The 25,419-nt window shown below is 37.6% G+C and overlaps 1 protein-coding gene across 1 annotated transcript in view; it reads right to left on the minus strand.

Moving 5' to 3' along the window:
• Positions 1 to 25,419, minus strand: part of GRID2 (glutamate ionotropic receptor delta type subunit 2) — a 1,625,731-nt gene that overhangs the window by 239,677 nt on the left and 1,360,635 nt on the right. Inside the window, exon 13 of the mRNA XM_040237847.1 lies at positions 18,311 to 18,506. Coding sequence (XP_040093781.1) covers positions 18,311 to 18,506 — 196 coding nt within the window. The remainder of the gene's footprint in view (positions 1 to 18,310; positions 18,507 to 25,419) is intronic.

Genomic DNA, 25,419 nt, shown 5'->3' on the forward strand with positions numbered 1-25,419 from the left:
TACAGCCACTATGAAAGATAGTATGTGGTTCCTCAAAATATTAAAAATAAAGTTACCATATGATTCAGCAATTCTACTTCTGTGGATATACTTACTTAATTGAAAGAAGGGACTCACATGTATTTGCACCATCATGTTCATAGCAGTGTTCTTCACAATAGCCCAAAGATGAAGAAACCCAAGTGCATACACATACAATATAATATTAGTCTTAAAAAGGATAAACATTCCAACATGTGCCACAACATGGATGAACCTTCAGGACATTATATATTAAGTGAAATAAGCCAGTCACAAAGGGACGAATTCTGTATGATTCTACTTATATGAGGTTTCTAAAGTAGTCCAATTCATAAAGGCAGAAAGCAGAATGGTACTTTCCAGGGGTTTGGGGAAGAAGGGGATGAGGAGTTACTGTTGACTGGTTACTGAATTTTAGTTTTGCAAAATGAAAAGAGTCTTTGGGATGGATGATGCTGATGTATGTATAGTCAAGACAGTTCTTCTTAACTGTACATCTAAAATGATTAAGATGATAAATTTTATGTTACATGTATTTTACCACAATTTAAAATAAATAAATACAAATTTAAATTTCAATAAAATGTGTATGTGTGTTAGTCACTCAGTTAGGTCTGACTCTTTGCGACCCCATGGACTGCAGCCCACCAGGCTCCTCTGTCTATGGGATCTTCCAGGCAGGAATACTGGAGTGGGTTGCCATTCTCTTCTCTAGAATGTATATGTTCAGTGTTAAATATGGAAACTATTAGTATGATGTGTCTAGAGTATATCACAAATCAATTCCTTATGACATAAAAAGAAAAGCTTTACCCTTAGTTATGGAGTTTTCTAAAACCTATTTTTCACTTTTGGATTCTAGTATTTCATATTATGAATAACAGAAGAAATAAAAGGAAGATTGAAAGCAGATTATTTTCTACCAAACACAAGTTTAGTTTGATATTATAATGCATTTATTGGCTCAAAATACTATCAAGGCATTGAAATTTTATTTCCCAGGCTGAGTTGGTACCAGATGGCAGAGCCCTAAAGGATTTTTGCAAAATATTATTGATTTAAATAAGGGAAATAATAGAGTTATGAGTATTTAACAAGAAAGGAGGAATTTGTAATCAGAAGCTTTAGTCCCCCAAATTACAATTAACCTGAGAAACATAAAAGCAGAAGGATATAGTAGTAATCGTGGCATTTCTGCTTTAATAGGAGAAGTGAATTCAGCTGTTGAAGAGAAGAAAATCATAGTGGGACACCGAACACATAAGTAAGAGTGAGAGGAGAGGATCCAATGAAGATATGAAAGGACACCCAGAGGCTGGGATCCACAAACATAGCCTACAAAGCTCCTAAAACTCCTACTGAGGAAAGTACGTTTCATAACAAACTAAAAATTCAAACTATGTGTTAATGTCTATAGCTTAATTTAATGGAAACAAATATATAAGCATGAAAGTCCAATATCTTAATTAAAAATATCCATAGAAAAACATTTCAAAAACTTAGACTCCTCTCAGTATATATCTTTCACCAGGAAACTTAGTTTTATAAAACTCTTATTTGTGTTAATAATGTTGGGGTAAGGAGAAAGTCAGCAAACAGTGGACAGCTTAGAGTCGTATTTACAAAACCATTTAGCTTTTCCCATTTTTTGAAAAGTAAATGCTGCTCTTTGAAAGTACTGTCTGGCAAAAGAAATGTTGTCTTATGAAGTGTACACTTGGGCATGTGGATTTATATTAGGACCTGACTAAATCATGTTTGCTTGCCAGTACATCTGCTTAACCGACAGTGTAAATGCAGATGCGAGCATGGATTGAAATAGAAAAGCCTGATGGGTTAAAGGTTGGGTGATGAAAAAGACAAAGTACAATCATCAATAGTTTTTAAAGTAGCATGAAACTGATAATTATAATTAAATCAATAGAAAAGCAAAACAAATAAAATTTAGCAATATACAGATGTACAAAAGCTAACACACATTAAAAAAATGTTCAACCTAATGAATCTGAAAAGTGAAAATAAAAATAATATACTTTCCATTCATCATTTTGGCAAAAATGAACAATAAAAGAGTAACATAATTTAACTCTAGTAACTCAGGCAAGAAAGTGGGAGAACACAGCTCTCTTTTCTGTAGAAATTGATACATTTTTAGAGACTACCTTGGGAGTGGTAATTAAATTCATAAATGTACATACTCTAACCTAGAACCCCACTTTTATTACTGTATTTATTTAAAAAAAACCCACAAATATATAAAAATAAATGTTCATCATGGTTGCTTTTGGGAGAAAATATATGAAGCATTAAAGGTGTTTATCAATGGCAATAGTTTGATATCACTCAATTGTACTTATTTCACATGCTAGCAAAGTAATGCTCAAAGTCCTTCAAGTTAGGCTTCAGTAGTATGTGGACTGAGAACTTCCAGATGTACAAGCTGGATTTAGGAAAGGCAGAGGAACCAGAGATCAATTGCCAACATCTGATGGATCATAGAAAAAGCAAGGGAATTCCATAAAAACATCTACTTCTGTTTCACTGACTATGCAAAAGCCTCTGACTGTGTGGATCACAACAAATAGTGGAAAATTCATAAAGAGATGGAAAGACCACCTTACCTATCTCCTGAGAAACCTGTATGCAGGTAAAGAAGCAACAATTGGAACAGGACATGAACAGCAGACTGGTTCAAAACTGGAAATAGATTATGTCAAGGCTGTATATTGTCACCCTACTTATTTAACATATGCAGAGTATATCATGAGAAATGTCGGGCTGGATGAAGCACAAGCTGGAATCAAGATTGCCAGGAGAAATATTAATAACCTCAGATGTGCAGGTGACATCACTCTAATGGCAGAAAGTGAAGAGGAATTAAAGAGCCTCTTGATGAAGGTGAAAGAGGAGAGTGAAAAACCTGGCCTAAAATTCTACAAATGAAAAATGAAGATCATGGCATCTGGTCCCAATCACTTCATGGCAAATAGATGGAGAAACAATGGAAACAGTGACAGATTTTATTTTCTTGGGCTCCAAAATCACTGCAGATCAGATGACTGTAGCCTGGAAATTCAAAGACGCTTGCTCCTTGGAAGAAAAGCTATAACTAACCTCTAGCTAGGAGTATGTCAAGGCTGTATATTGTCACCCTGCTTATTTAACTTCTATGCAGAGTACATCATGAGAAACGCTGGGCTGGAAGAAGCATAAGCTGGAATCAAGATTGCCGGGAGAAATATCAATAACCTCAGATATGCAGATGACACCAACCTTATGGCAGAAAGTGAAGAGGAACTAAAAAGCCTCTTGATGAAAGTGGACAGTGAAAAATTTGGCTTAAAAAAGCTCAACATTCAGAAAATGAAGATCATGGCATCTGGTCCCATCACTTCATGGGAAATAGGTGGGGAAACAGTAGAAACAGTGTCAGACTTTATTTTTTTAGGCTCCAAAATCACTGCAGATGGTGACTGCAGCCAGGAAACTAAAAGATGCTTACTCCTTGGAAGAAAAGTTATGACCAACCTAGATAGCATATTCAAAAGCAGAGACATTACTTTGCTGACTAAGGTCCGTCTAGTCAAGGCTATGGTTTTTCCATTGGTCATGTCTGGATGTGAGAGTTGGACTGTGAAGAAAGCTGAGTGCCAAAGAATTGATGCTTTTGAACTGTGGTGTTGGAGAAGACTGTTGAGACTGCAAGGAGATCCAACCAGTCCATTCTGAAGGAGATCAGCCCTGGGATTTCTTTGAAGGGAATGATGCTGAAGCTGAAACTCCAGTACTTTGGCCACTTCCTGTGAAGAGTTGACTCATTGGAAAAGACTCTGATGCTGGGAGGGATTGGGGGCAGGAGGAGAAGGGGCCGACAGAGGATGAGATGGCTGGATGGCATCACTGACTCAATGGATGTAAGTCTGAGTGAACTCCGGGAGTTGGTGATGGACAGGGAGGCCTGGCGTGCTGCGATTCATGGGGTTGCAGAGTCGGACACGACTGAGCAACTGAACTGAACTGAACCTCTAGCTATAACTAACCTATAACTAGACAGCATGTTAAAGAGCAGAGATATTACTTTGCCTACAAAAGTGTGTCTAGTCAAAGCTATGGTTTTTCCAGTAGTCATGTATGGATGTGAGAGCTGGACAATAAAAAAGGCTTAGTGCCAAAGAACTGATGACTTCCATCTGTGCTGCTGGAGAGTCCCTTGAGAGTCCCCTGGACAGCAAGGAGATCCAACCAGTCAATTCTAAAGGAAATCAGTTCTGAATATTCACTGGAAGGACTCATGCTAAAGCTGAAGCTTCAATACTTTGGCCACCTAATGCAAAGAGCTGACTCATTGGAAAAGACCCTGATGTTGGGAAAGATTGAAGGCAAGAGAAGGGGATAATAGAAGATGAGATGGTTGGATGTCATCAGCAACTCAACGGACGTGAGTTTGAGCAAACTCCGGGAAATGGTGAAGGATAGGGAAGCCTGGCATGCTGCAGTCCATGGGATCGTAAAGAGTTGGACACGACTGAGTGACTGAACAACAACAATAATTCATGGAATATTTTGAAGGTCTTAAACATATATTATAATATGCATATATGTGTATGCTAACCTGAAAGATGTTTATGACAGAAATTGAAAAAGACAAAAGCAAGAAAACATTTTATTTTCTAAAACGTCAAAATGGAAACTGAATAAAAAACTGCATGCATGTTTGTGCCTATTAAACATAGAAGAAAGTCATGAAGATTATCAGCCTGCTATTAAACAGAAGTAAACTGAAAGTAAAATTGGATGGGTAGAATGGGCTAATTTTAAAATTACAGTGGAATATAATTTTTAATTTTTTGAATTCTCCCAATAGAAATTTTAAAAATGTACATGCACATTCCAATTTGCAAAGGAACTTTAGAGTAAGAACTAAGCCAAGGCAAAGTGTAATTTAAACTGTTTATTGGATAAAGAAGTTTTGGAACATAACGGAACCACCAGGAAACAAAGATGCGCCTATCCATTTGTTTTCATTCTGGGGAACTACAAACTTGGAATTCTTTTGTAGAATACTTTGGCATGAGAATGAGGATATGTTAAATCAAAACTGACATCTGAGACTCCCACTAGGGGTGTCTCCTATTTCCTGGGAGGCACACTTCTCTCATGTGGCTTCTAAACACTGAAACCAGGGTCCAAAGACTCATTGAAATTAGCTCTAGAAGAAATCTCAGAACTCATCTATTCCCTTTCCATGATTTTGAGGCCCAAAGTGACTCTATCTTCTTTTCAATCCAGAAATTTCAAATATTTTTGGTTATTCTTTTCACATCTGTTTGTTCATTTAGCTAAAACTATACAATTAACATCTGATTGGCAGGTTCAGATGATACATGGTCCAGGATGCATCTTTGATCCATGGCACAAACTGCATCTCCTATCCCCTTCACTTTACTATAGTTCTGTGTTGGTTACTTTCAGGCATCAAGTTGACTGGGCCACAGAAAAACCAGATATCTGTGAAACGCTATTTCTGAGTGTGTCTGTGAACTGGTGGACTAAGTAGACTGCTTCCCTGATGTGGGTGGGCACCATCTCACCCGTGCAGGACCAGAACAGAACACAAAGGCAGAGGAAAGCTGAATTCTCTTTGGCTCTGACTGCATGAGCCAAGACCTTAGTCTGTTGCTGCCCTTGGGCTGGGATTTATACCATCAGCATTCCTAGTTCTCAGGCCTTTGCATGCATGTGGACTGAAATTTACATCATTGGCTTTCCTGGGTCTTCAGCTTATAGACAGTAGATTCTGGGACTTGTCAGCCTCTGTAATCTCATGAGTCCCCAGTTTCTTAAAATAAATCTCATTCTCTGTGTGTGTGTGTGTGTGTATGTATATATACACATTCATATATACACATATATGTGTATATATATATATACACATACATATATGTATGTGTATATAAAATATATATAGACTATAGATATTTATCACTGTATATAAAATATGTATAGATGTATAGGATTATTTATATATAGTGAGATAACTAATTTAGGATATGTCTATATCTATATCTACTGTATCTTACTGGTCCTATTTATCTAGAAGACTCTAACACACATCAGTTCAGTCACTCAGTCATGTCCGACTCTGCAACCTCGTGGACTACAGGACGCCAGACTTCCCTGACCATCACCAACTCCCAGAGCTTACTCAAACTCATGTCCATTGAGTCAGTGATGCCATCCAAACATCTCATCCTCTGTCATCCCCTTTTCCTTTTGCTTTCAATCTTTCCCAGCATCAAGGTCTTTTTAAATGAGTCAGTTCTTCGCATCAGTTGGCCAAAGTATTAAGGTTTAAGCTTCAGCATCGGTCCTTCCAATAAATATTCAGGACTGATTTCCTTTAGGATGGACTGGTTGGATATCCCTGCAGTCCAAGGGACTCTCAAGAGTCTTCTCCAACAACACAGTTCAAAAGCATCAATTCTTTGCCCCTCAGCTTTCTATACGGTCCAATTCTCAAATCCATAAATGACTAACGGAAAAAACCATAGCATTGACTATAGAGACATTTCTTAGCAAGTAATGTCTCTGCTTTTTAATATGTTGTCTAGGTTGCTCATAGCTTTTCTTCCAAGGAGCAAGCATCTTTTAATTTCATGGCTGTAGTCACCATCTGCAGCGATTTTGGAGTCCAAGAAAATAAAGTCTGTCACTGTTTCCATTGTTTCCCCATCTATTTGCTGTGAAGTGATGGGACCGGATGCCATGATCTTAGTTTTCTGAATATTGAGTTTTAAGCCAACTTTTTCTCTCTCTTCCTTCACTTTCATCAAGAGACTCCTTAGTTCTTCTTTGCTTTCTGCCATAAGGGTGGTATCATCTGCATATCTCAGGTTATTGATATTTCTCCTGGCAATCTTGTTTTCAGCTTGTGCTTCATCTAGCCCGGCTTTTTGCATGATGTATTCTGCATATAAGTTAAATAAGCAGGGTGACAATATACAGATTTGACATACTCCTTTCCCAATATGGAATCAGTCTGTTTTTCCTTGTCCAGTTCTAACTGTTTATTCTTGACCTGCATACAGATTTCTCAGGAGGCAGGTCATGTGGTCTGGTATTCCTAACTCTTGAAGAATTTTCCACAGTTTGTTGTGATAGTCAATACTTTGATAGTCAATAAAGCAGAAGTAGATGTTTTTCTGAAACTCTTGCTTTTTTGATGATCCAATGCATGTTGGCAATTTGATCTCTGATTCTTGTGTCTTTTCTAAATCCAGCTTGAACACCTGGAAGTTCTTGGTTCACATACTGCTGAAGCCTGGCTTGGAGAATTTTGAGCATTACTTTACTAATGTGCGAGATGAGTGCAATTGTGCGGTAGTTTGAGCATTCTTTGGCATTGCCTTTCTTTGGGATTGGAATGAAAACTGACCTTTTCCAGTCCTGTGGCCACTGCTGAGTTTTCCAAATTTGCTGGTATACTGATTGTAGCACTTTAACAGTATTTTTTTTTAGGATTTGAAATAGCTCAGCTGCAATTCCATCACCCTGACTAGTTTGTTCATAGTGATGCTTCCTAAGGCCCACTTGATTTACTCCAGGATGTCTGGCTTTAGGTGAGTGATCACACCTTTGTGGTTATCCGGATTATGAAGATATTTTTTGTACAGTTTTTCTGTGTATTTTTGCCACCTCTTCTTAATATCTTCTGCTTCTGTTAGGTCCATACCATTTCTGTCCTTTATTGTGCTCATCTTTTCATGCAATGTTCCCTTGGTATCTCTAATTTTCTTGAAGAGATCTCTAGTCTTTCCCATTCCATTGTTTTCCTCTATTATATATATATCTTTATTAGATATAAACTAACACAAGTAGTTTATATCTAATTGTAATTGCTCTGCTCTTTGTTTCTGCACATACATTGTTCTGTTTACCTCAACTTTTTTGTTCAGGCTGCCTCTTCCCTATGCTACTTAATTCTCTCTGTCCTTAACTTAATTAAATCCTGTTTATTCTAAGTTTGATATTACTCCTACAGGAAGCCTTTGTGATCTGTACCAGTCTCATCCTCCAGCTACAATAGGTCCCCTTTCTCTGTGTCCTCTTAATACCTTGTATATCTCTCTGTGGGGTAGCTGCTATTCTTCATTTTACTGGCCACCTTCACCAAACTAATTCATCTCTTCATCCTATGTACCTAAAATAATAGTTTCTGATACCTATTAGCCTAAATATATTAGGCTAGTGTGAGAGATGAGTGAAATTGTGTGGTAGTCTGAGCATTCTTTGGCATTGCCGTTCTTTGGGATTGGAATGAAAACTGAACTTCTGCAGTCCTGTGGCCACTGCTGAGTTTTCCAAATTTGACTGCTGCTGCTGCTGCTACTAAGTTGCTTCAGTCGTGTCCAACTACTCTGTGTGACCCCATAGACGGCTCTGCTATCCCTGGCATTCTCCAGGCAAGAACACTGGAGTGGGTTGCCATTTCCTTCTCCAATGCATGAAAGTGAAAAGTGAAAGTGAAGTCGCTCAGTTGTGTCTGACTCTTCACGACCCCATAGACTACAGCCTACCAGGCTCCTCCATCCATGGGATTTTCCTAAATTAGTCTAAATTTCTAAATTTAATCTTATTAATTAAATTTAGTCTAATTTCTAAATTTCTAGACTAAATTAGACTAGTTTTCCAAGTTAGACTAAATGTATGTATGTTATAGGATTGAGTGAATATACACATGCCTTGGAATCAGATGTAACTAATTTAAAGAATTGGAGTAGGTGTAGCTCTCAATATAGAGTAAATCACTATATAAAAAAACAATTTTAAAAGTACATGCTCTGTGTATGGTGGCTGAGTAGTGTCATCTTTACACACATAAGACATCACTTTATTATTTTCCTTTACTTTAGAGAATTATGCATATTTTTTTCTGGGCATCTAGAAAAAAATCTTTATTTGTAGTTTTCTTTGTGTTCTATAAGACCTGATAATATTCTAACTCAATGTAAAATGCTCAGGACTGCCTAAGAAGTCCATGGTTTTAGATTTCTCCTTTCCTCTTTGAGAAAATATCTAATCAAGGCTAATTGATTTCAATATCCATGAAGATTATGAGAAACAAAAATAAGTTTTTAAAGTCTTTTCTTATCTTCAAAAATAAGTCTTTTTCTTTTAAAAATAATACTAATTAAAAAACAACAACAACAACAAATACCCAATCCCAGGCATCAGAAATGCATTAGCAGGGTTGCTGGAAATTATCTCTATGTTTTTTCATTCTTTCACTGGTTCTGTTCTTTTATTGTGTGATAAATGACACATACCTAAAAACTCTGGTTTCTGGAGAGCAGAAAATAGGCCGGTGGGATCTGAGCTCCCAGCTGCAGGGCAAAGTGCTCGAGTGAATCATTTGGCAAAAGGGCACATGTAGCAAATAGACCGCTACCTCTAAACCCTGTGGCATGACAGCCCAGGACTCTTGGCATTTTCATAGACCCAAGCTGTTTAGTAGTTTGCTTTACTTTTCTCTCCACGTTGTATTCAGTCTGATTATTCATTTCTATAATAGGGGCCTGACCCCGATGTTAGGGTCGTATACCTAGTCAATATATGACCACGACACTTGCTGAAGCTCAGGCTAGCTCTTACCCTTTCTCTGCTGCTGGCTGTTATCTACTCTGGCATTTTTACTCAATGGCAAATGAAAGTATAGTGCTCTAAGAGGATGGGGAATGGAACAACCAGCAGAAAATATGGCCAGTGTGGATCATAGGTTTGAAGTCCCTAAGACCAAAAATTATTATAGGTAAAACTAAATAACAGTTGAAGTTTGTTTTCTACTTACAATGTTTTTTTTTTAATGTAACTTCGTTCCCACTTGCCAGCTGCTACATTTCCCATTGGTCCCTCAGTTGTAGGAAGCGATGCCCTCAAACCTCTCGGCTCTTGGTAAGACTGCTCTTTGTCAGGACTCCTCTCTGCCAATGTTACCACAATCTTGGCAGCATGCTCACCCACACTGTCATCTCACATTCACCAACTTAGCTAATTGATTTAGAGCCTAAAGTCCATATTGTTTCTAAATCTCTGAGGGCCTGACTTCTAGGTCACTCCTCAGCACTTCTTGATTTGAATCTGTGTGCTGCCTGGTTTTGACCAATTTCCCCATCCCTTTCCAACTGTCTAGACTCTTCCATTCTGGTCTATGGAACCCTATCATCACCATGATCCATGTATCTAAGGAGATCATACAATTTATTGTTTTGATGTGAATACTCTTGAGAGTGGAATGGAACATCTGGCAAAATTAATGCTGTTCCACACCAAGACATACAGTTAGTCTCCCTATACCCTCAAGCTGTTTTTTTTTTTTTTGTTTTTAAATTTCCTTTTTTGTTTGTTTAAATTTTCTTCCTCCGATACTTTGGCTACCTTATCTGAAGAGCTAACTCATTGGAAAAGACACTGATGCTGGGAAAGATTGAAGGCAAAAGGAGAAGAGGGCAGCGAAGGATGAGATGGTTGGATAGCATCACTGATTCAATGGACATGAACTTGGGCAAACTCCAGGAGATGGTGAGAGACTGGGGGGCCTGGCATGCTGCAGTCCATGTGGTCACAAAGAGCTGGACATGACTTAGTGACTGAACAACGACAACACAATATCCTTTTCCTTTCTTTTGCTAAGTAAAACCTGCTTCTCCTCAAGAGATACCGCAGTGCCTTTGGTCTTCTCAAGTGATGACTGTTTTTTCTACAATATTCACACCACTGTTGCTGGATCAGGGCTAGGTGTTCTCCTTGCCCTTTGAACCAGTTTTAGACCCTGGTCTCTGAAGTCCTTCAGCTTTGAAACTCATGCTATCAGACTACTACATGCTACTCATTCTTACTGCAGACGTCTGCTAATTCTGTCACTCCTCCACACTTACTTAAAGATTGTATCACTTGCCTCTCTGTCACCCTCAAATTCCACTTCTGTGGTTATTCTTGGTGATTCAGTTATTCAATAGACATCCTTTCCCAGTACTTGGCTTATCAGCCTCTTGGCTTCTGCTTCTCCAAAGATCGTGTCTTTTCTCCCACATCAGCCACCCACTCTCATGTCATATCATTTCTGATGCCAGCACTGTCTTCATCATCTCAATTTCAGATGTGTCATCTCAGAACCAAACTTCAAATTATTTCCAATCCTATCTTTCCCGTTCAGTAACTCCAACAATTCTCCAATCCTATCTAGACCTATAGTCCACTGTTCACGCCATCCTTGTGTTAGCCTCAATTTCCTTGTGCTTTGACTTCTTTCCTACACAGCTCAGATTCCATGATTTGTAATAGAGATCATTTCTTTACATATACTCTCAACTTCTTCACCTCACTGCCTTCTACCGTACTTATCTAGCAAACACCATTCTGGTGAAATTGGCAGCTGAAGATAGAGAGGGCAGAGAAAACCCCACAATCATGCAGATTAGTCCCAATTTACAGTCATGACTACTACGGCAAAGGGGGCTTTAGTCTTGTTTAGGAATCTATTACATTTCCCTAGTCTAATGGTTCCTCCCATTCTCCAGAACAACGATGCCTACTTTTTCTTTCTTTAAATCTCCAGAATCTCTATCCTGCTTTGGTGATGACCCTCATCCCTGTTTTTTTTTTTTTTTTCCTGAGTAAATATAAGCAGTCAAAAATGAACTTTCATGTGCTCCCATCACCACATCTTCCAACCTATCTGAAGGTATCCCTGTATACTCTAGCCTTCCTCCTCTTACTATGGCTGGATTGTGCTCCTAAACCCGACCCTCTGCTTGTACAGTGGATCCTGGCAGTTCTCCTGTCTCTCTCCTGCATCTTGAGTACTGCCTTCTTTATTATATTGTCCTATTAATATACAGAGACTGTATATCTTCTCTCATTAAAAAAATTTCCTGAACTTCACATCCCACTCCAGGAATCTGTCCTATTATTCACTATTTCCTTATAGGAAAGCACCTTTAAAAAGTGCCTATTCTCAAAATCACCTGTCTCTTTTTTTTCTCTCCAATTGAATTGTATGTAATTCCTGCTCCTTTCACTCTATCAGATCTGCTCCTGTCAAGGTTACCAGTGACTACTGGTAACCAAATAAATCATTAATTCTTAGTCTGCATCATATTTGATCCATGAGCATCATTTGACAGTTGTTCAGCTGAGCTTCCATGAGACACTTTTTTCATTTGGCTTCTAAATAACCGCTCTTGGTTTTTCTCCTGCCTCACTGGCTGATCATTCCCTGACTCTGCTATACCCTTTTATTAAAATCTCCTTCTCTTCTAAATATTAAACTGTCCCATGGATTAGTTTAGATATCTTTCTTCTCTAGATACCTACATGTCCTTAGTGACAGCATCCAGTCTGATGACTTTAAAAGGCAAACATTATGCTAATCCTCCCCAGATGTTTATCTCCAGCTAGAACTTTCTCCTAAACATTCAATTCATATATGAAGCAAACTTCTTGGCATCTTTGCCTGGATAATTAAGAAGCATTCTATATTAACTATCATGCCAAAGGCAAATTTTAATTTGGTTTTTAAAATCTGCTCTTCCCATAGTTTTTTCAGTCACAATAAATGGCAAATTCCTTCTTCCAATTACTTAAGTGAAACATGTTGGATGCATCTTTAACTCCTCTTTTTCATACCCCACATTCAATCTTCTAGGAAAGCTCATCAGAACTACCTTCACAATACATTCAAATTCAACCACTTCTTACCATTTTCACCATAAACCCCCGGTCTGCCCACCATCATGTCCCACTTGGAAGATTACAGCGGCCTCTACACTGGGCTCCCTGCTTCTAGTCCCTGCCTGTTTCCTACACAGACCTAGAGTGGACCTTCAAAAGTCAGTCGGACCATGTCACTCTTCTGGCCTCAAGCCTTACTTGCTTTCCTATATCAGAGTAAAAGCCAAAGTTATTTGTATGGTTTCAAAATCAATCTTTGTTGTGAATCAGAATAACCTGAATGATTTAAGATATTCAGATGCCTTCCACTCCACAGTTAAGATTACAATGGGTAAAAAGGGTCAAAAGGTGCAAACTTCCAGTTATAAAATAAGAAGTCATGGAGATGTAACACACAGCATGGTGACCATAGTTAGTAACATTGCACTGCATTTCTGGAGCTATGCTAGCCTCCATCACAATCTTCAAACATCCAGGCATGCTCCCACCTCAGGGCCTTTGCACTGGCTGACCCTGTGCCTGGAAAAACTTTATCCACACATATATTTCTCTTCTACCTCCACCCCTCACTTACTTTATATATTAATATTTATTCCAGTGTCAGTGATTACTCCTGAAATACAACATATTTTATTTATCTGGTTTATTGTTTGCCTTCCCCACTAGAATGTATACTTCATGAAGGTATTTTTTTTTTTCATTTATGTTCAATGACCCAAACACTGACTGATACACAGAATATGCTCAATAAATAACTATTGGATGAATTCATTAAAAAAAAAACCCAGTTATATTTTTCAAATCACATTTTTTCTCCTGCTTACGCAAAACGTCCTAAGAAGAGGAAGGCAGAAACACATTTGTTCTAGTTTAATTAGGCTAGTGTAGTACAGTGAACGCCTCCAAAGAATAGCAGATTAGAATTTATTTACCTAACCCTCATTTTTACAGGTATCTTTGGTATAAGCAGACCAAAGCTGTTAGAAGGGATCAGAATTTACCTTCAAGTAAGAAAAACAGTGAGACTAGTAGTACCGTTAGGAACAAGCACAACCTAAGACATGAATGGGATCCATTTAAAATTGCAATTAGATTGGGAGGATTGTTTTCACAGTGATGCAGGCTTTTCTGGTAGGGAGTTACTATATATATGAATTCTTGTCAAATATACTGTAGATGAAGTTTGGCCTTTTGTGGAATATTGACTTATAAGACCTTGGGGGTCTTTCCTGCCTGTACAAATTAGAAATCAATGGCAGAGAACAGGGAGTTTCTGTGTGAGATGTGCAAGACTGGTTACTCCAGGAAGAATCCACCAGAAATATTTCATGTGTTATAGTTCTCAAACTTATGAACTCCCAGTGAGCTTTAGCAGGTGAAGAGGTTATCGTTTGTTGGTTGGTTGATTTTGAAAGCTGGCCAAGACCTTGAAAACTGAACCAAAATACATTTTATTATAACTATCTAGTCTCTGTCTAATCAGTTTTCAGCTGTCTCTGATACTGGTTGAAAGAAATGTAGACAATAAGCAAATTTCACTTTGATATTTCCCATTATAAATTAATAAGAACATTTTTCACTACTCCTCTACTAAATCAGAAAATTGAATATATGGTGTATAATAAGTACTTAGGGACTTGATTGGCAGTTTTAAAATTGTAAGCTGTCTTTATCAGCAGACTATCAGGGAATAGAAATAGAAATTGTTCTCTACCTCTTTTATTGCATTACCTTTTCTTATTATGTCATAATTTTAGGTTAACCTTAGGAAATACCAAGTAATAATGCCTTGTAATAAGAAATCACTCACATATACATTCTTTCATGTAAACTTTAGAATCATCTTAAGAGTTTATTATTCTACTACATATATATATGTATGTGCATATATATATATTTAACAATGATCAAAACCATAAGAAGCAGAAATTCTTAATATCATGATAACAATTCTGAGTCCCAGAAATGTTAAGTAACTAGTCACATTTACACATTTTACTTAAAAAAATGAACTGGATTCAAACCTATCTGTATGCCTGCAAAGTCCAGGCCTTTAATTCTCACATATGTGATAATTTTACTGATGGGAAGAGTAAATCTTAGAGAAACCAAGTAATTTTCCCAAAGTACAGAGCTGAGAACTGGAAGAAACAAGAATGAAAACCAGAGAGATTTTTTCTAAGACCAGAGTTCTTTCCACTCTTCATAACAGATTAAAAAAAAAAAAAGTATGACATTTAACCACAGTATAAAAAACACAAGCCTAAGTTGAAAAGCAATGGAATGGTTATGTATTAAAAAGAAATATGAAAGCCTAAAAATTATTAACTAAATTTCATAGCACATACTACAAAACTGTCAATAGCTGAGTCTAAAACACTTCTATTTCATAGACTCTCGAATAAGAATTTTCTGAGTTTGAATATTCACAGTTTATTTTTACATATACACATAATTAAACAGCATAAATTAAAAAAACAAAAACAGAAAATGCAGGAAATTCTATGTACATACTTACAAAAGAAGAGATTTTCTTAAAGAACACTGAAGACCTTAGACGATATATAAGTATATCCTAAAGCTTCCCTGGTGACTCAGACAATAAAGAATCTGCCTGCAATGCCAGAGACACAGGTTCAATCTCTGGGCTGGGAAGTTCCCTTGGAGAAGGAAATGGCAACCCACTCCGGTATTCTTGCCTGGAAAATTTCATGGACAGTGGAGCCTGGCAGGCTACAGTCTATGGGGTTGCAAAGAGTCAGACATGACTGAGTGACTAACACAAAGCATCTATGTAGCAACTGATGCTATCTCTAGATTTATATATTATTTTGGAAATACTGGGACGTCAGAAGTGTAACCAGTTTATAATACAAAGAATGACGGGTAATAGTGTGTGTGTGTATGTTTGTGTGTATATGTATATATATAAGAACATGGGAATGAAACAAGGTGTTAATTTAGCTGGCTACCTTAGATAGTTACAAGTTTCTTATGGTCTCACTATTTTCATTCTTACCCAATTCCCACATGGAAGTTATAATGATCTTCTTGACAAATAAAAATCAACCATTACATTCTGTTATTTAAGCAGCATCTTTTTTTTTTCTAATTCAAATAAAATCCAAGTTCTTAACCACGAGCAAGGTCCTGTATGATCTGTCCCCTGCCTACTAACCTCATTCTCCACTTTTTCTCATTAAACAGTGTCCATTTCATGTAGATTTTAAAACTGGTTTCTGAATGGATCTTTGAGCCTTAGCCTATGCTAAGCATTGCCTGAATGCTTTGTCATCCTGTCTTCTACATGACCATCTCCTGATCAGACAGATTGTAGTTAATATCTTATATCCTTAGGAAACTTACCTGATCACTGCTTCTCAAGCAAATTTCTACAATAGCATTCTATTTGTTTTTCTGATAGTATTTATCATAATTTAAATCATTTTGTTTGATGATGTACTTTAGTTTCCTTTTCAATTGGTCTCATCAGACTCTATATTTCATGAATCCAGGCATTCCCCTGTGGTCGAGTTTACCTCCAGTTCCTACCTCAGCACCTGATTCATAATTGTTAATTAGCAAGTACTGGATGAATGAATGAATGGAGTGAATATGTATTTTTGAAAAATATTTTTATTGGGAATTTGTATCTGTGGAAATCAGATATTGAATTTTCTCTGGAAAATGTTATGGTATAGAAAGTGTTTGGAAAGTATGAGGAGCTTTAGATCTAAAACTGATAAAAATATAAATTTTGAAATTCAATTTATATTCAAGAAAGCAAAATTCTTTCTTAACAATAGACAATATGAAGGAAAAGAACTCTTTCCAAAACTATTGTGAGGCTTAAATTCATCCACATCCAGTGAGTACCTAGTAAATCCTAAAATCTATCCTCCTTTCTCCCCAGTACAACATCTAAGTTCATTCACCCCCCAAATCTCACCTGCCTCCCCCATGTCCCCAGTAAGTGGAGGACTGTGTTGAAATTCTAAGAACCAACAGGCCTCTGGACAAAAAGAAATACGTATTTCATGATCGGTACCTGGGCCATGGGAAACTGGGATTCAAATAATGAGGGTGAAGGAGTTAGAAGCTGTTGCTAAGATTTCAAGGACATTATTTAAAGGCATCCTTTATACTCAGAAAGGCCTTTATGTCAGCATTAGTAGTTTTAAAATAACAGTATCAGTGTAGTGACTGAAAGAATTACGAGGGTGACACTAGGGAACCACAGCGAGAGCAGTAGTTAAGGACAACATATGGAAAGGCAAAGCATAACCCTAGAACCTGTGACAGAACGTGGGCTTCCCAGGTGGTGCTAGCGGTAAAGAATCTGCCGGCCAGTGTAGGAGACATAAGAGACGCAGACTTGACCCTTGGGTGGGGAAGATCCCCTGGAAGAGGGCATGGCAACCCATTCCAACAGTCTTATTGGGAGAATCCATGGACAGAGAAGCCAGGCAGGCTACAGTGCATAGGGTCACAAAGAGTTGGGCATGACTGATACACCCACATGGCAGAATAATATTTACAGTCAACAAAACATTTTCCAAGAAGGTAGTTTTGCCTTCTAAACAAGGAACTCAGACTTGGAGTTCAAATTATCATGCTGTGAAAGGGGACAGAAAAAAGTATATACCACCATTGATGCTGTTACTGGATATTTATTCATTCATTCATCCCACAATTACTTATTGAAAGTCAACCCTTGTGGTTTTCTCTGTGAAAGCCGCTGGGATAATGTTAAGCAAAAATCATTCAGTTCTCTCATGGAGGTTGATGGGGCCTGAGGAAGAAAGATTTACTTTTATGTACATGTTTATAAGCCACAGTCCAGAATAAAAACTAATTTCATGTGTTTCATACAAAGGATGGCTCTCTGTGTTTTTTTTTTTTTTTAAATAACTTCTAAATGATGAGTTTATAAAAATAAGCTATTAATAAAGATTTTCATTTTTGGAAATAGAAATAGACATTCATAGAAATCATATCTGTGGACAAGATTAACTTTTACTCACAGAGAACTTCACATAATCATATAAGATAAAGTTTTCATCTAAAAACAAATGTAGTGTAGAAAACAACCAGAGTTGTTTGAAAAACTTGGATAACCTGAATGATATTTGTAATGAGATTTGTAAAAGCCTTTTCCAGTCTTCATGTGTGTAAGTCCCTGACCTTGTTCTGAACAAAATACTAGCTCATATTTTCTAGTTTTGAAATTCTGTTGTAAAAAGATCCTTAGCCATACCACAGAAATCTGTGAATTCCCTCTACTGGTGTGGTGAGTCACCTCAAAATCTTCTTAAATCAATAAAAGGCATAATTTAACTGAAAACTCCATCATATTCTTCTCCAGGGGATCTTCCCGACCCAGAGATCAAACCCATATCTCCTGGCAGGTGGACTCTTTACCACTGAGCCACCTGGAAAGCCTTAACTGAAAACTCTTTGTCAAAGTTAAAATTACAAAAAGGAAGTATCAACCTCAGTTTAGCAATTCCAATATTAGGGACAGAATGGTAGACTATGAATGCAGAACTATGGCCAGTACCTTTTGAATGCCTGCTTGGGACTCCAGAACGTTATTCTCTGATCCGTTGCTTCGGTTGATCATCCGCCACATTTGGGAATACATGCTGTCTCTCTCAAAAGGGTTCATTCCCTTCATGCGAACATGCTCATATACTGCAGAGTCCAGGACCGTGCCGTAAGGGATATCTGTTTGCTTGGAAAGGTCCTGGAGAGACCTTGATTTTGGGGAGAGCAGAGAGACACAAGACAGAGTACTGAATACTTTCAAGTGGAAATAAAGGAAGCAAAAAGTAATATACATAAATACAAATGTCAAATTGCTTTTTTTCTTTTGCTATTTCTTAACATTAAGATATAATATAGAAAGAGAATTGCTGTAAGGGTGTGTAGAACCTACATGGATCACAAGAAGACAAAAATCATTACTAAAGGAAAGGCGGAAATTTCGAGTGATAGAGCAAGGCTAGTTTTTTTTCCCCCTGCTGTGAGGAAAAAAATCAAGCAATCGCTATCAAAGCAAAATGAAGTTATATAGCTATATAATCATATAGTTTTTTAAAATTTCAGTATGTTGCAAGCTTTAAGATTATGTTCTTTTAGGTGACAAGGCTTCAACATTTTTATAAAATAATTACATTTTGTATAAACAACATGTTTTGGGTAGGTGTATACTTAAAAACTAGTATTTGTAATAGTCATTACTTATTGAGCATACTCCATACATGCTATGCAGTTGGCATACATTATCCTTACAGCAATGCCTCATGTTTAGAACTATTTCACCTATTTTATAGATAAGAAAACTTAGGTACAGGGAATAAAGGATTAGCTTAGTGTGGCATGGTCATTGAAGGATAAAGACAGAATTCAAATGTAGATTTGACCAACTCCAAAAACCGTATTTCTACTGCAAGATGCTGACTATTATCTCTATATTTATTCATTTATTTTTGTTAGATTTGCTTTAAGTGTGTGTGTGTGTGTGTGTGTGTGTGTGTGTGAGAGAGAGAGAGAGAGAGAGAGATATTTCTGTTTGTATTAAAATAGAGTAAGTTTCATGCTTCTGCAAAGCTGAATATGTTTTCAGCTTTCTCTTTTACAGAATAATGTTCCAGGATTTTCAAATCAATCTGTAAGTTACAGACGGTATCTACTTGTCCCAGGTTGTTCGTCTCTAAATTGATGGTCAATTTCCTTATATTTGAGTTTCTGATAAGACACTCATACTTTCTAACTTGGAGAACCAATTACCACTTCACTGGAACTCACTGAATTTGTGTAGGCACCCAACTCTAATGACTGACATTTAAGAACAAATATGTGTCTTTGGCATACTGTTTAAAATTAGATGCTGGCATGCTTCAAACTCACTAACCTCTGAGAATGGGAGCAGATGCTTTGAAGCACTATACCATATTTTGAACAAGAACAAATACCCACAGCCCTCCAAAACCATGGGCCATGAATGTCATGTTATGTATACCTCTGACCTTTTGGTCTGTTTCTAGATGGAGTTTGCTAATGATTTCCTGGGGGGTCTTTGCAAGCAACACTAGCATTGGGTAAGGGTATTGGTAATACCCGTGCAGGTCACCAGTTTCCATCATGTGAAAAACTGTGTTGCAAACAATACATTATGGGCCATGCTTGTTAAATATTTGTGCCAGTTTTTAATGGTAACTTTCAGCAAAATTTAATCTGCATTTTATTGAGTTTTATGTTGTTGATGTGTATCATCTCTATGTGAATGATACCATGGTAATTCCTTTTTGCTCTACACTTCTGCTTCATAAAATGATGAATTTAAAAATTACTTTTTTTTTTCTTTTTGCAAGCAAAGCTTTATTGGGGCCCCTGCTGCAGCAAGAGGGAAGGAAGAACAAACAACAGATTCCTTTGCTTGCTCATTCCTTGAAGAAGGTAAAATATGAAAGTTAAAATGACTATTTGAAGGAGAGAATTTTCTGGAATATCCTACAATTATTGAGATAATTCTGCTATTTTTAAAAGAAAATGTGACAGTATAGATAAATAATTGAGGGCAGAAGCAAGAATAAAAGTGTGTTACCCATAGTTAGAGTGCAGAGTGACAGGGCCTCTGCTCCTGGAATGTACCATAAATTATCTTGGTACTAGTATGGCAATAAGAATTTTGTTCCAAAAGAACAGTTTATTTCTTATTTATTACTGTTTCTAGTAATAGAAGTAAAACTATATTCAAAACTAACATTCTAACATATTTCCTAATGTTTAGTGATGCTTTAAACTGGTTACACAGGGGGAAGAAATGAAACTTGTCAATGTAGATTATGATAGCAGATCTCATTCACTCAATATCTATAAATGCAAGAGCAAGGTTAGGTAGTTATACCCAGCCTGCGCTTTCTAGAACCTGAAGGTGATGTTAGGGCTGGAGAAAGCCACGTTAGGATTCACCAGAAACCCTCCCTGGATATAACTGGCCACTTTCTGCCCAGTAGTTTCTGGTGAAAAAAAAGTTTATGCCTATATCTAAATATGTAACTGCTTTGTTCAAATAGTCATACCAGTAAAATACTGCTAAATAAATTAATGCTGCTTCTTAGCTTTCCATGAAAAGAAAATTGAAATCAACTGCTTGGATCTTTAATACAATCAAATTTTTGTGTCATGGTATCACCTTGAATATTAGCTTTAAATGTGAACATAGAATTATAACACAGGTTTATAGCTGGCAAAACTGTTTTATACACATAGAAATTTTAAAGCAACATCTTGATAGGTTTCCTATGTGAAGTTCTTGATGTCACAAAGAGGCAGTTTATTTTCAACATATTTCAAATTTAGAACAGCAGAACATTTTGTAACTTAGAACAAAGGCACGTTCCCTCTAGCTTCACTTCTGATATCTAGCTCAGCTTATAAATGTGCCGTGAGATATGCTTGCAATAAAAATTACAGCTTGTCTGATTCAGTGTCGTTCCATCATAGTACACCAAGATAGCACACCAAAGGTGACAAAAATAAAATGAAGCAAAATGAAGTGAACACAAATAGCTTATTACAGAACAAGAAAGCTGTTTTAGGAGCCCAACAGAGAAAGAAAGGACCTATTATAAGTAGTAATTTTGTTATTTTTGTGCTCATAAGATTTTAGATCAGCAGAAATGCTATGGTCTATATCATGAGGCCCTAAACAAATCAAGCGGAGAAGGCAATGGCAACCCACTCCAGTACTCTTGCCTGGAAAATCCCATGGACAGAGGAGCCCGGTAGGCTGTAGTCCATGGGGTCGCTAGGAGTCACTTTCATGCATTGGAGAAGGAAATGGCAACCCACTCCAGTGTTCTTGCCTGGAGAATCCCAGGGACGGGGGATCCTGGTGGGCTGCTGTCTATGGGTTTGCACAGAGTCTGAGACGACTGAAGTGACTTAGCAGCAGCAGCAGCAGCAGCAGCAAACAAATCAAGTAGGTTATTTCACAAGTGGTAATCCTCAAAACCATTATATCTTAAGGTCAACATCTCAATAGATATTATTTAGACATGCCAAATCATTGTTTTAAAATGCTACACAATTATAAAATAGTCCACAAGCACCTAATACATAGATTAATTTACCTTGGCAAATATTGACATTTCTTTTCTAACAATTGGCAATGTTTACCCAGGACACAGAAGAAATGGGAAAATCTAGAACATTTTAGAGAAGAGTTAGCTGTGAATATACTCATCCTGATATATTCTGTCTTTCCAACTAACCACACAAAACCCATATACATGCACACGCCGTGCTGTGGGTGCTCGGCTGTGTCCCCATGGACTGTGGACCACGAGACTCCTCCGTCCATGGGATTCTCCAGGCAAGAATACTGGAGTGGGTTGCCATTTCCTCCTCCAAAGGATCTTTCCAACCCAGGAATCCAACCCAGGTCTCCTGCATTGCAGGCAGATTCTTTACAGCTGAGCCACCTGGGAAGCCCAAACACATACAAAACTCACCAAACAATCACTGTGAGAATCCGTGAGCCCTGAGCCCTCCTCTCCCAACCCCGCACCCCAGCTCATACACACAGTAAAAATGCATGTCCATAGCTATATGTATAAAAGAAAGCAAATGTTTTTCCAGTTTAATCAGATTAGCCTTACTTTCTCAACATCTTACATCTTACTAAAATTCTTCTTTATTATACCTGTGTTCTATACTAAACAGTACTGTCTGATAGGTAAGTGGTATTTAGTTATTTACATGAACATTACAAATATTAAGAGCTTGTAATTTAGGGCACTTTTGTGAAATTAAATTTTAGGGTGGATCTAGGCTGATTACAAACTCTTTCCATGAGAAGAAAAATACTGAAAACCCTTCAAGCATTGAAAATTAATTTTGATACATGTTATAGTCTGATATTAGCTATATCTGATAACAATAGCTTTGATATTGGGTAGGTTAGATTTTAAAGTCAAGCAGATTTCTTATTTGTAAGCCGTATGATGTTAGCTACCCCTGTTAACTTTACTTTCCTCATCTATAAATGGGGAGAGTAACAGTGTCCTCAAAAAGTGATGATTTTAGGACATGTCACATCAGTATTTGATCAAGCTATCTATTGTTTTCATACAAAGATTATTATTATAATAGTTCCTCACCTTATAATACACTATTTAATGGTTTGTAATGGACTATTTTTTTGGTGTGTGTGGCAGGAGGACCCCTTATATTACTAACGAAGAGATTCATGAATTGGAGTTGAGTTAAAGCCTCATCACCTTTCCAAGTACAAGAATGTATGAACTTAGGATACTAAATGGTCATAATTTTCTTCATAGCAAATTCTTTATGACATTTACATGACTTTATTAGTGTAATTATAATGAATGTGTTGCTGCTTAGATTTTTAAAGCTGTCAGATAGTTAAAAATCTAATGTCCACTGCCATGAAATTTCATTCATATTTTTACCTATTTTCTTTCAATAGGCGAATAGCTCTTATCCATTTAAACTTTAAAATAACTCTCATAGGCCTTTCTTTTACATCTCCTCTCCCTTTCTCTCTCTCTTTCCTTCTTTCTTCCTCCCTCCCTTTCTTTCTTTCTCTTTCTTTTTTGTTTCACATTTGAGCCTTGTTGTGTGGAATGCTTGCCAACAAATGACAAGAGTGAGCTGCCAGCTCTAGTTCTGGGGAATTTTAAGTCTAATCCCATTTTTAATAGAATGGAACACTTGACTCAAGTTATCCCATGAGAAGGATTTTTCTTCAGGGAGAGAAAAATGGTTGATGGATGCTTCAGGCAAAGGGGCTGACAGTGGATGAGAGACAAACAAGCAGAAATACATTAAAAGTGTCCTCCAACTCAGTTCAGGCTTTTCCTCCTACACTCTCTCCCCAGTTTCCTCCTCTGGATGGTAATTTCAGCATCTGCCAAAGGACAAATTTTACTGTAGCTCCAAGGGCCAAGTATAGCAACCACATGGAGCCCACTGGTGCCTATGTGGTTCATTTGTTGCAGTGGCTGAGCACTGTCGCTGGCAGGGTACAGAGGCAGGTTTTCCAAATTTCCAATTTTGGAGCAGGAAAAGTGCTCCAAAATTTAACAACTTAAAGAACAACTACACGCCATAATAGAGGGCCAGCAGAGAGAACATTAGCAATGTTGAGACACAAGAAACAGAAAAAAGAGTTGGAAACTAGACAGAGGTGGTCAGGAAAGGCAGGCCTACCACAGAGAGGTACTGCCAACCTCTGCACTGGGCAACCTCTCAGCTTCTAAAAACACAGGTTTTGAAGATATAAAGATTGACGTGTCAATCCTTGAGCAAATTAAAATCCTCCAAATTTCAATTCCTTTCCCTGTTAAATAGGAGAAATAATAATTTTATAATAAAATATCTGGAGGTTTGTAGTTCAGTTCGGTTCAGTTGCTCAGTCGTGTCTGACTCTTTGCAACCCCATGAATCACAGCACGCCAGGCCTCCCTGTCCATCACCAACTCCCGGAGTTCACTCAGATTCACGTCCATCGAGTCAGTGATGCCATCCAGCCATCTCATCCTCTGTTGTCCCCTTCTCCTCCTGCCCCCCAATCCCTCCCAGCATCAGAATCTTTTCCAGTGAGTCAACTCTTCGCATGAGGTGGCCAAAGTACTGGAGTTTCAGCTTTAGCATCACTTCCTCCAAAGAACACCCAGGGCTGATCTCCTTTAGGATGGACTGGTTGGATCTCCTTGCAGTCCAAGGGACTCTCAAGAGTCTTCTCCAACACCACAGTTCAAAAGCATCAATTCTTCAGCGCTCAGCTTTCTTTATAGTCCAACTCTCACATCCAAACATGACTACTGGAAAAACCATAGCCTTGACTAGATGGACCATTGTTGGCAAAGTAATATCTCTGCTTTTGAATATGTTATCTAGGTTGGTCATAACTTTTCTTCCAAGGAGTAAGCATCTTTTAATTTCATGGCTACAGTCACCATCTACAGTGATTTTGGAGCCCCCCCCCAAAAAAAAGTCTGACACTGTTTCCATTGTTTTCCCGTCTATTTTCCATGAAGTCATGGGACCAGATGCCATGATCTTCGTTTTCTGAATGTTGAACTTTAAGCCAACATTTTCACTCTCCTCTTTCACTTTCATCAAGAGGATTTTTAGTTCCTCTTCACTTTTTGCGATAAGGGTGGTATCATCTGCATATCTGAGGTTACTGATATTTCTCCCAGCAATCTTGATTCCAGCTTGTGTTTCTTCCAGTCCAGCGTTTCTCATGATGTACTCTGCATATAAGTTAAACAAGCAGAGTGACAATATACAACCCTGACGTACTCCTTTTCCTATTTGGAACCAGTCTGTTATTCCATGTCCAATTCTAACTGTTGCCTCCTGACCTGCATATAGGTTTCTCAAGAGGCAGGTCAGGTGGTCTGGTATTCCCATCTCTTTCAGAATTTTCCACCGTTTATTGTGATCCACACAGTCAAAGGCTTTGGCATAGTCAATAAAGCAGAAATAGATGTTTTTCTGGAACTCTCTTCCTTTTTTGATGATCCAGCGTATGTTGGCAATTTGATCTCTGGTTCCTCTGCCTTTTCTAAAACCAGCTTGAACATCTGGAATGTTTGTAGCAGATTTTGATATAAGACACTTACCTTAAAA

This window comes from Oryx dammah, unplaced genomic scaffold, assembly GCF_014754425.2.
Source record: "Oryx dammah isolate SB20612 unplaced genomic scaffold, SCBI_Odam_1.1 HiC_scaffold_3, whole genome shotgun sequence".
Taxonomy (NCBI): domain Eukaryota; kingdom Metazoa; phylum Chordata; class Mammalia; order Artiodactyla; family Bovidae; genus Oryx; species Oryx dammah.